Raw genomic sequence first — 15,053 nt, 5'->3', positions numbered from 1 at the left:
TTACAGTTGATATCTATTATGGTCTATCTTAATGATGTGCCAAAGTGATTTTATATGGAAGTAGATTTGTGCCTTTATTATTCAATTAAAAAAAAAAACACAAAACCGATTACAATTTTTTTTTTTTAAAAAAATTAAAGAAAAAAACTGTTCAAATGGGGGAAAAAATATTTGAGACCCAATGAATTGAATTTGAACACGTTTTTTCTTTGATTGAAACGTGTGTGTGTTTTTTTTTATTGAAGTAAAAAAAAAAAAAAATATTGAAAAGTGTTTTTTAATGGTGATTTTTATTTTGTTGAAAAGTTTGTTTTTTTAATTGAATAATAAAGACAAGACTACCTCCATACTTTTCGCCAAGAACACAATCACACACAAACACAAGTTATTTTTTTTTTTTTTGTAATTTGTAAAAATCTGATTAAGATTATTGGATTTGAACCCATTTTTGTGACACAACTAATCATTGTCTGATTCAATTCTAATAGGATCCATAAAATCCACTTTCGATTAAATGCTTCCTTTCGGGGGCCAAATACAAAGTAGTTAGATTTTAAGTGGGCCACAGATTTAGGGCGGGAAAACAAGCAATTTCAACATTAATGTCTCCAAGTTTGCCCTTTACACAACATATATATGATACATAAAGTATGTAAGGCACCGACAATATCGAGGCAATAAGTGACAGATAACAGTCCCTGCAGGATTTTGAAATTTCATTGATTTTGTGACCAATTTTTATTCAATTTGGGGAAATTATGTGAAATAATTTGAGGAAAATTTAGTTATTTGAACAATTTGAGATTTTAAATTACTGCAGTCATGTGATTTAGACAATAATTTATGTTTTTTTTGTTTAACTTTCTCCTGCGGGCCAAATTGGATTGTCTAAAGCAGTGGTTCTCAACCTTTTCACCCCGCAACCCCAATAATAAAGATACCAGAGACCAGCGACCGCCACCTGAAGATGGTTAAACACAGACATAAACATTGAAGAACGTCATGTGGAGACAGGACCATCTATAAGGGGGAATAAAGGGAACAGTTGTTTGGGGTCCATCCATAAAGTCAGCAAAATGATGGTCTATTGTTCTATGAATCTGTGATAAGCACATTTATTTATTTATCTCAATAATATCCACTATTATCCAGGAAGTTTTGTATTATTCGGGCCATAGTATAAAGTCATTTCAAAGATGTAAAGCCTTGTTTTAATCAGAAATAAAATGGGTCAAAAGTGACCAAAAATGGTGGCGAAATTAGATTTAAAAACCACAAAAATTAGATAAAATGTGCCAAAAAAATGGCCAAAAAACGGACAGAAAAAGTAGTACAAAGGGTTCAAAGTGTCAATATTGGCTTAAAAGTGGCAAAAAAAAAAAAAAAAAAAAAAGTAGGAACAATTAGTTTGAACTGGCAAATAATGCATGAGAAATTGTGAATGTGGTTAAATTGGCAAAAATAATATGGTGAAAATAGGTTAAAAGTGAAAATAATGGGTCAACATATCTGACATTAGGTGGGAAAAGTGGTGAAAGGGTTTTTAAGTGCAGATAATGTCTTGAAAGTAGAAAAACGTCCAGAAAAGGCTTTGGAATTTGATGCAGAAGTGGCAGAAATGGGAGTAATGTCGAAAAAATGCATTAAATGGAGCAAAAATATGGCAAGAAAAAGTGATGAAAGTGGGTTGAAATGTGGCAAGGTTGGTGTAGTGGCAGAAAAAAGGTAAAAATATAGCAATGGGCTGAAATTGTCAAAAAAAAACAAAAATAAAAAATCTTAAATTGGTATCTGGAGACTCTCCTCTACCACGGTTGAAAACCCTGGTCTAAAGGGCCAGATTTGGCCCCCGGGCCATGAGTTTGACACTGTGCTGTATGAAGAAGTGTGAGATGTTGCCGCGCGGCTCGTTGATTGGCCTCGCGCTGTCGGTGCCTCGTGAGGAAATCAGTCCTTTTATAGTTAACGGAGCTCACAGACCGTTTTCCGGGTCCACAGTTCCTCAGCATGCAGAGGAGGCGGACCGAGGGAGACACCTGGACCACCGCGGACACACCGGAGCCCCGACACTCCGCTACCAAGTGAAGCCGATCATCGATCAGGTGAGATCGGATCGGAACTGCGCGCGTAAAGTGGGTAAAAGGGAAACCTGTGTAACCTCCAGGGAGGGGGGGTCGGTGATCTGGGCTCTGGGTGGATCCTGGACTCAGATTAAAGACATGTCAGGTCCTGCACAGACTTCTTCTACCGCGTCACCAGGAGAGGACAAAAAGAAAAGAACCAGGCAGTGCGCATCCAGGGTCCAGGGTTCAGTTTGTATACCCCGAGGTCACAAAGATCCACCCCGTCTTCCTGCTGCGTCTTATTAGATCCAAACACTGAAACATCGTCTACATCTGCGCTTTTATTCAAGGTAATACGTGACAACAGCGACAGACCTACTGGGAATATCTCCGCGCGTAATAATCAGCCAAGTAACAGGTATTTACGCAAGAACAGCAAAAAGAGGGTTGTTTTGATGTAAATGTACAGTGGAAAGACTGTAAAAAAAGATCCTTTTAAAACGCTTTGGAAACTTTGAAAGAGTTAGAGCCTCGGATAGAAAATGATAAATGAACAATAACATGATGAGAATGAGCAGGCCTGACACTGATTATTACTACAGAGTTGTCTTGGCTTCTGTCAGTGGGTGGAATAAGGTTCTCCTAGTAGAACATTGTGTTCTCAAAGTTTAAGATAAAAACATGAAAAGTGAGCACATGCATGTGATCTGTTTAGCATCTGCACTTTAGTCTAATTTTCCAGGAACACAACAAAAGGCTTTTACTCTTGCATGTTCTCCTCATGCTTGGATAGGTTTTCTCTGCTGATTTCCAATTTCAATAACACACATGTACAGAATCATTAAACACGGGACGCGACGTTAAACTGTCCTTTTTGCCAAAAGATGGTAGTCACATGAGTTTTAGGAAGAGGATGTCATTTTGGGACACATCATCAGTAGTGTTCCTTTGAATCAGGGGGTGTTTCTGCCTTTTTAACACTAGATATACTCATCAAAGGTGGCCAGCTACAGGGTACCTGCAGATACCACAGCAGACATTTAGAGATAGTATGTGTGGGGTTGATGTTTTGATGGGGAGGTATTGCCACTTGCACTTGTAGCAGAGAGAATAAAGAGACGGCTAATCGAGCACCACATGTGTAAAAACATTGTCAACAATCTGGCCAAATCATATTTGCTGACTTTTCTCTAAATCTATTCACAGATAAAAGTGTTAGCAGGGGTGTCATGTGACTGTATTATTGTACAGTTTGCGTGTTCTCCATAAACATTAATTAGGTTTCTAAAAATATGTCACATCATTCAAAGGTGTGATTGTGTTGTTATCGTCCGTCTGCAGAGGTGTAAAAAGTACTGATATATCCTACTCAAGTAGAAGTGCTGTTACTTGATTGAAATTGTACTCAAGTACAAGTACAAGTAAGTCATACATGAAATACTGAAGTACAAGTAAAAAGTAGCTCAATTAAATAATCCTCAAAGTAGAAATTACTAGTTACTTTCACCCCTCGTGTTTATTTTTGGTCATAAATCTTGCCACGGTTCCCTTGCCGTAAACATCTTATGTATAAACTTAAAAAGGAAAAAAAAAAAAATGAAATCTTGTACAATTGGAACTTAATTTATTTTCCACAAAGGCATCTGTATAAAATAAAAGGTTTGACAGCAATTAATTCAATTCAATTTAAAAATAAAATCTCCGGCTCTAAGTATAGTTACATTTATGAATTCTAAAATTGAGAAAATAACCTCCATTCAATGCTGTTTTGGTGCCGTGCATTACGTTTAATCCGATTGGTCGGCTATGATGTGATGCATTTGATTGTAGTCTGGTTATTTCATTTTTTGTAGTGTCACTATTTCCGTTGATCATTTTAAAACAAAGGATAATCATTTCCTCAGTGACAGTAACAGGTGTAGAAACGTAACAAATTAGCCTACTTCTTTTAAAACGTACTTAAGTACGACTAAGCACAATTAATGCTTGAGGAATAAACTTTAAAAAGTACAAGTACCCATGAAAGCAACTCAGTGACAGTAGCGTGAGTACTTGTAATTCATTACTTTCACTTCTGTCCGTCTGTACGTGTTTGGCATGGGATGAGCTCGCATCATGTGTACAGTGTTCTCTTTTGTTAGACGATGGAAGGTTAACCAGTGAATTTGTATCAATTAGGAAGTGAAGCTTAAATAACGTCCACCATTCCTGCAGTGGTCTGCTGATAAACAGAAATGTAATGAGATTGTGTGTTTTGTGTGTTCGTGCACAGAGCTGTGTTGTACCTGATCGTACAGCTCAGTCAGTCTGCTTTACTTCCCCTCTTTTAAATTTAGACCAAACTTTCGTACTTCATCACTTCCTCTTTTCACTGTTTCCAACAAGGCACTGTTTCTAACTCACGACGCAAACCACAAACTCCAAAAAAACTCGCTGAAGAAACTCTCACAAAGCTAATTTTTCATACAAATTCTCCTGGTATTTCTTATTAAGCACAGCCAACATGTTGGTATATTTTCACCAAATTGCCTGTAGCTTTTATGACTTTTATTGCGAATAAAATGTAAATATTCATCAGTGACTTTATGTCAAATAGTCTAACATAACTGATGCCACCAGCCATTTTCAGTATTATGTAGTTTAGAGCTTTAACTACTGTAGTTTAGGCCTTCAACTTAGATATATTCATAATAGAGTTGTGCCAGAAACAGGAAAAGGTGTTATTAACCTAATGTTACTTGCTGAGAAAGTGAGTCCAACCTTTTCTATAGTTGAAGATTATGTTTTATGTTTTTTCAACAATAGATTCAAGCCTTAAACCAGACATGGGTCACATGTGGCCCTCAGCCTAATTTTGTGTGGTCCCCAAAAGAAAAAAAAAACCCAAAATTGCTCCAAAAACACATATTATTACATGATAATACACAAAGTCAAAACAAAAATAAACTATGAAATAGACAACATTACCTTAAAAACCACATAAGGTGACAACAAAACCACAAAAAACATACAAAACAACAATCGTAGTACCAAGAATGACTAATCACACCCAAAACAACATAAAGGAATAAACAAAATAACTCTAAACACACAAAATAACAACAAAAATAAACAATATGACTCCAAAAGCACACAAAACAACAAGGAAAAAAAAAAAAACAGAAAATGAGAGAAGACAACAACAAAAACAGAAAAAAATACAAAACAACAACAAAAGTACAAAAAACAACATTCAAACAACATTTAAGAATGAACAAATGACTCGACAAAAACACACAAAACAACAACAAAAACAGAACATGAGAGGGAAAAATAAAATAAATAAAAAATGGCAACAAATTTGACATTACACTAAAAACACACATACAAATATCTAAAACAACTACATAAGTACCAAAAAGGACCAATCACATCCAAAACAACAAAATAATTATTGTATTTAATCCTTATTTAATTAACAGTCTTTTATGTAGTTATGTACATTTTCTTTTTCTTTTTCTTCTTTTCTGTTGTTTAGTTTTCCTTCTTTGGATTAGAAATATTTCTGGAGCATTTGTAAAAAAGAGAAATTTCCCCCTGGGTTGAATAAAGTATATCTGATTCTGAAAAAATAAAGTACTCCAAAAACACAGAAAATGAAAGAAAAATAGACTAAATGATTAGAAAAACACACAAAAGAATATTAATAATAATAATAATAATAATAATAAACAGAACACTAACCACGATATACCTAAATGACATTAAAATAAAAAACAAAACCCTTTTGTTGTTTCCAGTGGTAGCATGTAGGCTCTGGATTCAGTGCCTCTCCTTTAGAGCAGAGGTTCTCAACCTTGGGGTCAGGACCTTGTACTGGGTCACGAGACACATGGGAGGGGTCACCAGATGCCTAAGAATATATATTTTTTTAACAATTGTAGCCCATTTTTGCTTATTTTGACCCTATTTCTGCAGCTACACCAAACTTGCCATATTCTAACCTATTTAAAAGCATTTTTGCTACATTACTCCCATTTCTGCCAATTCTCCATCACATTTTTTTTCCCCTTTCAAAACATTTTCGGCACTTATAAACTCTTTCCACCATTTTTCCCACCTAATGTCGCATATGTTGACCCATTATTGTCACTGATCACCTCTTTTCACCATATTTCATGATTATTTTCATTAATTTAACCACATTCATGATTTGTCATGGCCATGATTTGCCAGTTTAAACTAATTGTTCCAACATTTTCTGTCCATTTTTCACAGTAACTTGAAAACGTTTTGTATTCACAGCATGGGGAACCTGATCAAGGTGTTAACAAGAGACATCGACAACAACGGTGGAAATTTCTTTCTGGATTTTGAGAGTGAGACACAAACACAACTTCAGTGGAATATTTGCTTACGTTGCTTAAGTCGGTAAAAAAAATGTGTACACGTTATTTTCGGCTGGCACATAATGATTGCAGTGTTTCACACCGGCTGTACGTAAGATAATCAGTTTTTTCCCCAATGTTGCTGTTTCAAACTTTTTGTCGTAAAGCAGTGTTCCTCAAACGGGGGTACGTGTTCCCCTATGGGTACGCAGTGGTACTACAGGGGGTACATGAGAGGAAAATTAACAAATGAAAGCATTAAAAATCTGGGTTTTTATGTTTATTTTTAGTAAAAAATTATAATCACACCAAATATTACCAGCAACTCACAAAACGACAACAAAAGCACAAAAAAATGGGAGAAAAATACACAAGATCACTACAAAATACACAAAACTAACAGAGAAACATACAAAATGACATAAGAAACAACCAAATGACACAAAAACACACACACTGAGATAGAATAATTTAAAATAATACCAACAACACAAAAAAATGACACCCAAAACACAGGAAAAACAAGAGAAACATATACTGAATAATAAAATGAACAGACAAACAATGACAAAATGATGCAAAAAACACACAAAATGATGATAGAAATTATCTGGATTAGAACCTGAACTGAAAATACAAGTGTCAGTCTTGGTTCCACATCAGGAGGGAGTGACAGGAAATTATACAAACTATAGAAATAAATCTATTCGAGCCACTAAATAATGTTTCATTACACTTATTTACCAGAGGAGGAAAAATATATTTTTCTTTACTTACTTGTAGTGATGGTATAACAGAGATTTGCTCATCTGTTATTTGCAGATGCTCAGCCCTCACAGTCGGAGACGGTGGTGTGGGAGAAGGTGAACAAGGTGCTGATGGAGGCTCAGGTAGTCCTGGAAGACCTGCAGGCGTACAAAGGTGCAGGAGAGGAGATACGGAAGGTATAGCATCATGTTTTATTCACAAAATGTTCAACTTTCATGATGCAAGAGCTAAAGCAGGACCGTGCTGCTCTATTTAAGATAAATCTATGACGTGACTCAGAAAAACACACTGCAACAAGAAGGATGACGATATTTGAATTTTAGGCCTAAAACGTAGTTTTTTTTGTTTACCTATTATTGTGTCATTTTTGCTTTTATTTAATTGTTTATGTAAAAAATACATCATTGTTTTTTGTACGAGAACCTTTTTACCGCCTGCCTATTATGTGTGTGTGTGTGTGTATGTGTGTTTAGGCCATCCAGAGTCCGACTGTGGAGGGGGTGCAGGAAAAAGCCTGGTCCGCTGTAGTTCCTCTGGTGGCAAAATTAAAAACCTTCTATGAGTTCTCGCAAAAGCTGGGTAAGAAGAAAATGTGAGGAAAATGTGAGGCCAATAAGACACTCAAACATTAGTCGGACACTGGTTGTGTTGCACAGATAGTATGCCTACTACATTGGATAGTAATGTAATGTAGTATGCATACTGATATGTGTATACTACATTGGATGTTTTCTGTATTCAACAAAAACAAAGAAATTGACCTTTCAATACTTTTCACCATTGTGCTACTGACAAAACTTCTATTTAACAAGAGCTCCATTTACAAAAGTGTTAAAAACTAATGGAAGACAAGAAGAGATGCTTTTGTTTTGAAAAGGTGATGTTTGATATTTTAGCTTGAAGCCGGTCCCAGGACGATTTTACATTCCGCTCGTAATGCATTGAGGGGCGGTTGAGTATGAGTAGTGTGCCCACTCTGCATACTTAGGAAATGTCCCGGTATAGTGTACATCTACTATCTAATGTATGCATACTACAATTGAGTCACAATTGATTAAGCATGTGACTCAATTTTTGTATCTAATGTAGTATGCATACTACATTAGATACTATCAACATACTATCAACATTTAAACCAGGGGCTTTTACCTTTTTTTATTGTCATATATGTTAGGTCATATATGGTGCCCGATGGAGCTGTTGGGGGTTAAGGGACTTGCTCAACACCCCACAGTGATGGCCCGGGTGAGATTCAAACCGGTGACCCTCCGATTACAAGCCCTACTACTATCTAATGTATGCACACTCCAATTGAGCCACAATTGATTAAGCATGACTCAATCTTTGCATACTATCTAATGTAGCATACATACAGTACTATCTAATGTAGTATACATACTATCTAATGTAGTATCTAATGTAGTATGCATACTATCTAATGTAGTATACATACTATCTAATGTAGTATGCAAACAATCCAATGTAGTATACATACTATCTCATGTAGTATGCAAACAATCCAATGTAGTATACATACTATCTAATGTCATATGCAAATTATCTAATGTAGTATACATACTATCTAATGTAGTATGCAAACTATCTAATGTAGTATCTAATGTAGTATGCATACTATCTAATGTAAGTATACATACTATCTAATGTAGTATCTAATGTAGTATGCATACTATCTAATGTAGTATACATACTATCTAATGTAGTATGCAAACAATCCAATGTAGTATACATACTATCTAATGTAGTATGCAAACAATCCAATGTAGTATACATACTATCTAATGTAGTATACATACTATCTAATGTAGTATGCAAACTATCTAATGTAGTATCTAATGTAGTATGCATACTATCTAATGTAAGTATACATACTATCTAATGTAGTATCTAATGTAGTATGCATACTATCTAATGTAGTATACATACTATCTAATGTAGTATGCAAACAATCCAATGTAGTATACATACTATCTAATGTAGTATGCAAACAATCCAATGTAGTATACATACTATCTAATGTAGTATACATACTATCTAATGTAGTATGCAAACTATCTAATGTAGAATACATACTATCTAATGTTTTTGAACACAGCACCTGTTCAGGTGGCTGAACGCTAACAACACTCCATTATCACCTTTTTGTGATGATTTAGGAAGGATTGCAGGAAACCTCGTGAAACTATTTCAACCTGGTCCATATTTAATTACTTGATCTAAAATATGACCATGGTGTCATATATATTTTAATAACAAATGAATGTTAAATTAGTGGAGCAGTAGATATTATTGCTACATCACAGTTACAACAATATGGGTTCTTTCTCAGCCATGTCACAACAGAGCAAACTTACTGACTTGTCCTGTCCCTTTTTGTGTCCCACAGAGTCCAGTCTGCATTGTCTCCTGGACGTCCTGACCAGCTCCGGCTCCACACCCACTCAGCACCTGGAGCAGCAGCAGGCTCTGGCCCGTCAGTTCGCCCACATCCTTCATTTCACACTCCGATTCGACGAACTCAAGGTTCGATTCTCGTCAATATTCTCACACCAAACCTCTGCCCAGTGCTTCTTCTCATTCTTTGTATCGGATGGTTTTTCTCAGATGACCAATCCAGCGATTCAAAATGACTTCAGCTACTACAGGCGAACCATCAGCCGCATGCGCATCAACAACATATCTGTAAGCAAAGTGTACAGGGGAAGTATGATCATCATAATGCAATAAAATAAATAAAACTGAAAATAATCCCCTCACAATATAAATATTGCAGACCTTATAGCATCTGAAGAATTTAGAGACATTGGTTAGAATGAAATTGAAATTGTATGGAAGGTCATTCCTGCCAGTAAAAAAAACAAAAAAAAACCTAGAAAAAGTAAAATAACAATAAAAAAAAAAAATGAAATCATAATTATGAGCTACTAATTCATAATTATGAGATACTATCTCATTATCATTGGAATTGTAAGGAAGACCATTCCTGCCAGTAAAAAAAAACAAAAACTAGAAAATTAATAATAATAATAATAATAATAATACAAATCTTAAGTTATAGTTATGAGCTACTAACTCATAATTATGAGATACTGTCTCATTATTATCGAACTTGCATTGAAGCCCATTCCCGACAGTAAAAAAGAAAAACTATGAAAAATAAAATAATAATACTAATAACAATAATAAGTTATTAAGTCATAATTATGAGCTACTAAGTCATAATTATTATATACTGTCTCATTATTATTGAACTTGCACGGAAGCCCATTCCTGCCAGTAAAAAAAACTAAGAAAAGCAAAATAATAATAATAAAATTAATACATTTTAAAAATAAATAAAAATAATAGTGTCTCATAATTATGAGATACTATCTCATAATTATTGAAATTGTATAGAAGCCCTTTCCTGCCAGTAAAAAAAGAAACTAAGAAAAGCCAAATAATAATAATAATACATTCTCAAGTCATAATTATGAGCTACTAAATCATAATGATGAGATACTAAGTCACAATTATGAGATACTATCTCATTATTATCATGATTAGTTTTTATTCTTATTATTTAACTTTTTCTGGGTTTATTTGTTTCTGCAGGAATGGACTTCCATACAATTGTCTCCAACTTTAATAGATTTCTGCTTTGTATTTCAGGCTTCGGCAGAAAGTGAGGTCAACAATGAGCTGGCCAATCGGATGTCTCTATTTTACGCCTGCTCCACGCCGATGCTGAAAACGCTAAGTGATGCCACATCAAAGTTTGTGTCAGACGTGAGTTCATCTTCAGTGTCACTAATGTATCTTAACATTTAATGAAACAATTTACTTTAACCCTCTTATTATCCTTGGGGTCAATTTGAACCCATTCAATGTTTATCATTCAAAATAAATTAGTTGACTTATTTTTTTTTGCTTCATATTTCATGACTTTTCCTAATTTGATGGGTACAATAGTTGATTAGCGTTTTTAAGCGTGACAGATTTTTAAAATGCACCACATCTAAAACTGACAGTTTGACCTGATGGTGGCGCTGCAGGAAAGGTCATGTCATCACCACAACCAATAGAGTTCATACTCTTTTGGTCATTAATGAAGATTTTACAGATAACTATTCTAGATACATTTATTCTAATTTAAAAGTTTGGCCTGATGGTGGCGCTAGAGAACAGGGTTTCATTATCAAGGGGTTATTTACTGTATGTATTCAACAAATAAACAAAGTGCCTGACACAAAAAACTTGGTCAGTAATATTCTGAAAATCATTTTCTGGAGGCCAATATCCCCGTGGTCAGATTGACCCCAAGGGTAAAAGGAGTTAGTTCTATTTAAGGATAATAGGAGGGTTAATAATACACAATCCTTAGAACTGGTTTACTGTCCAATGTAGTATGCATACTATCTAATATATGCATGCTACAATTGAGTCACAATTGATTAAGAATGTAACTCAATCTTTGCATAATATCTAATATAGTATACATACTATCTAATGTATGCATACTACAATTGAGTAATAATTGATTAAGCATGTGAGTCAATCTTTGCATACTATTGAATGTAGTATGCATACTACAGTATCTAATGTATGCATACTATCAGGTTTTTTTTCACAAGGGCATGGAAACAACAAATCTCACCCAAAATAAGTCTTTAGTTGATGAAAAAATAACATTAACAATTAGAGATAAAACATTAATCAAATTTACTCCAAAAATAAACTAAATAGAATTTAATCAAAGGATGTGTGACAAAAAGGCCCTTACATGTTTTATTTATCCCCTATTTATTTATTTATTTTTGTTCTGTTTTTGTGTTATATATACAAAAAAATGCAGTGTACTTTTGATGACAGTTGTGAAATTGACATTTTGCTTGTTAATTAATGCAATAAAGTGTTCAAAAAAATTTGTACTTTTATGAATTTTTTTTTTGTTATCCTGATGAAGGTCCTCTGACCGAAAGCTAAGGAAATTATTATTATTATTTCACTTGCATTGATCCAAGTGTGCAGATCTCTTTTTCACACAGTTTTACCAACTGTAAAAATGATCTCAGGTTCACACCCCTTTTTAAGATTAGTGTTTATGTACTAAGCAGTTTGGCCTTCAGGTGGCGCTCTTAAGCTTTTATTACTGTAAGAACCAGCAGCATTAGCCCTGCTCAGTGCATTTTATAACACATTGTATTACACACCTGAATGTGATTCATCAAAGTAAAGTTTATACCACTCTGTTTCTACTCAGAATCCAGACGTCCCCATTGAAAGCACAACAGACTGCCTGAGTACAATGGCCAGTGTTTGCAAAGTCATGCTGGAAACACCGTGAGTCATCACATTTTTCTAAGTCTTCATTCGACACGCAAGCACAACTTCAATATTGTGTGTGTGTGTGTGTGTGTGTGTGTGTGTAGGGAGTATCGCAGTCGCTTCACCAGTGAGGAGACAGTGTTGTTCTGCCTCCGTGTGATGGTCGGTGTCATCATCCTGTATGACCACGTTCACACAGCTGGAGCCTTTGTTAAGACCTCCAACATAGATGTGCGTCTCTCTCATTTTTATTAATATAATTATTATGTTAAAATATTTTTTTTTTAATTTCAATCCCATCAACACCTCGACGCATTTGTAATTACTGACTTAAAACCTGAGTATTTTACATTCAAGAAAATATTCAACGTCAATTTTAGTAATCTTCATTTGGGAAAAATATGTCCAGGCTTGATACTTTTTAACTTATTGTTTTGAGGAGTTTTTTTTACCCACTTAAATATCAAGTGTGCATTGCTTAATAAGGCAGAAAACTGTTCGCTTTCTATTTCCGCTAGTTTTTTTGTAATGCAGGATCGAATGACGATTTTCAGTAAATTTCCTTTCCACTCCGTTGTCATCAACCGTATCCATGGAAACCCGGGAACGACTTTTTGAATACGATACGTTTCACCATTTGCGGCTCACGACACGATCCTGATACTAAACAATACAATATACATTGCAATATACTGTATCGCGATATCAGTAATTACAAATTTCACCTTTACAAGATCAAAATAGTATGAAATACTATTTATTTTGTTTTTTCTCAAACTTGCCAGACCGAGTAAATGGTAACTAACTGTAATTCAAGTACCGATATAAAAAACAAGTGGTAAGTTTGTTTATCAAACTGGGAAATTACATTTTTCAAAAATGTTTAACTTTTGCTTCTACAACAGATTCTGATTCTTAAATGATTTAAAAACAAACAAAAAAAGAATCTATAAAAGTGCCCAGTATGTTTTATAAAAATTCACTGACACCTAGTGACTGGGCCTTTACTTGCTATGTATATGTTAGCACAGTTAAAACATAATTTAAAAAAATGATTTGGATTGATTTTTTAATCTATTCGATCGCTAAATTTATTTATTTTTTTCCTACAACCTTATTAACTACCTACTCAATACTCTATACCTCTTTATTCACTCTTCTATCAATGCAACCACAGATTGTAGAGCACACAGATGCTAGTTTTTATTAAAGGGGCGGGGCTAAAAGTGCTTGTTTGTGATGCAAGATGATCCCAAACAATAGCAAAAATCTAATGTAATAGCTGCAATAGCGGTTTCAACCCATAGAGGGCAGTCACTCCTACATTTTACAGCAAAATATACCAAATTGAAACACTTTGACTAAAATGTTGAGAGTTGGACCAGGATCAAGCAATAGCACTACTTAATACCAAATACATTTGTATTGAGGAGAATAAAAGTGGTTTTGAGGATTTAGTTACTCATTAATTGTCATTCATAAACCTTAACAATAACAGCTACTAAATGAAATATATTGATACGTTGTTGTTTTCAGATGAAAGGTTGTATCAGACTTCTGAAGGAGCAGCCACCCAGCAGTGTTGAGGGTTTACTTAATGCTCTCAGGTATTTAATGAAAACCACCACACACTCATTCTGTGATTGAATCAAAGAATGCTTTTAAATCCAAAGGCCTTTCCCCTGCACGCAGGTACACAACCAAACATCTGAACGACGAGACCACTCCCAAGCAAATCAAAACCATGCTGCAGCCGAATTAACCCACGTTTGTTCTGCACAGCTGAGGAACTGGAACTATACGCAAAGAAAGAGGAAAAAAGGAGCGTTTGCTTGTGAGGATTTCAAAAGAACTACTGAACTTTTACTTAGTGTTTCTTCCGATAGTGACTGTTTTTAAGCTGCTTTTTAATTTTTTTTTTATTATTAAATGAAAGCAACTATGAGAAAATGGGGAAAACAGGGTTGTATTTTCAGAATATGAAAAAGCATTACAACAAGCTTTCTTTGTTTCTTTACCAGTGATTTATTTTATTTTTTTTACAATTTGACCAAACCTCTTTCTGAGGAGTAAATTAGTTATCTTTGTTCTAAATAATAAAAATGAACTCATTTTTAATTCACATTTAACTAATCCATGTACTGTTTGTTCTTTGGTTATTCCGTTTTCAAACCACTGTTTTCCAAAAAGAAGACAAAATGAATCTTGCTGGAACTATTACATGGAAGTCAAGTGAAACTTCAAAGGACGCATCATCAGAACTCCTCTGACGAAGACTGACAGTTGATAGTCGAAAAATGTCAGGAGACAAAAAAAAAATCCTGAAAAACCTTGTCTGAATAAACAAAACCTGAACTTAACATAGTATTAAAAAAGAAGACAAAATGAATCTTGCTGGAACTATTACACTGAAGTCAAGAAAAACTTCAAAGGACACATCAAAGACGACCATCAGAACTCCTCTGACAAAGACTGGCAGTTGATAGTCGAAATATGTCAAAAGATAAAAAAAAATTCCTGAAAAACCTTG

The 15,053-nt window shown here is 34.5% G+C and overlaps 1 protein-coding gene across 3 annotated transcripts; it reads left to right on the top strand.

Annotated features, from left to right (window-relative positions):
- Positions 1-1,924: 1,924 nt before the first annotated feature.
- Positions 1,925-14,763, top strand: LOC114479548 (protein FAM49B-like). 3 transcript variants are annotated; one of them, XM_028473283.1, is made up of 11 exons: positions 1,925-2,102; positions 6,348-6,421; positions 7,253-7,374; positions 7,672-7,777; positions 9,603-9,739; positions 9,821-9,898; positions 10,868-10,984; positions 12,459-12,538; positions 12,628-12,754; positions 14,060-14,130; positions 14,216-14,763. In XM_028473283.1, the coding sequence occupies exons 2-11, from the start codon at positions 6,349-6,351 to the stop codon at positions 14,283-14,285; spliced, it is 981 nt and encodes a 326-aa protein (XP_028329084.1). In that variant the 5' UTR covers positions 1,925-2,102; position 6,348; the 3' UTR covers positions 14,286-14,763. The 3 variants fall into 3 exon arrangements, with proteins under 3 accessions (XP_028329084.1, XP_028329085.1, XP_028329086.1); XM_028473284.1 differs by lacking the exon at positions 1,925-2,102 and adding an exon at positions 2,117-2,413; XM_028473285.1 differs by lacking the exon at positions 1,925-2,102 and adding an exon at positions 2,117-2,481.
- The last annotated feature ends 290 nt before the right edge of the window (positions 14,764-15,053 follow it).

This window comes from Gouania willdenowi, chromosome 17 (assembly GCF_900634775.1).
Source record: "Gouania willdenowi chromosome 17, fGouWil2.1, whole genome shotgun sequence".
Classification (NCBI taxonomy): Eukaryota; Metazoa; Chordata; class Actinopteri; order Blenniiformes; family Gobiesocidae; genus Gouania; species Gouania willdenowi.
This window is presented reverse-complemented; position numbering and strand designations above follow the sequence as displayed.

Excerpts from the sequence above, each read along its gene's own strand:
- LOC114479548 (XM_028473283.1), top strand. The coding sequence starts at position 6,349 with ATGGGGAACCTGATCAAGGTGTTAACAAGAGACATCGACAACAACGGT. Across the intron at positions 12,755-14,059 it reads TTAAGACCTCCAACATAGAT|ATGAAAGGTTGTATCAGACT; the intron begins GTGCGTCTCTCT and ends TGTTGTTTTCAG. Across the intron at positions 14,131-14,215 it reads GGTTTACTTAATGCTCTCAG|GTACACAACCAAACATCTGA; the intron begins GTATTTAATGAA and ends CCCTGCACGCAG.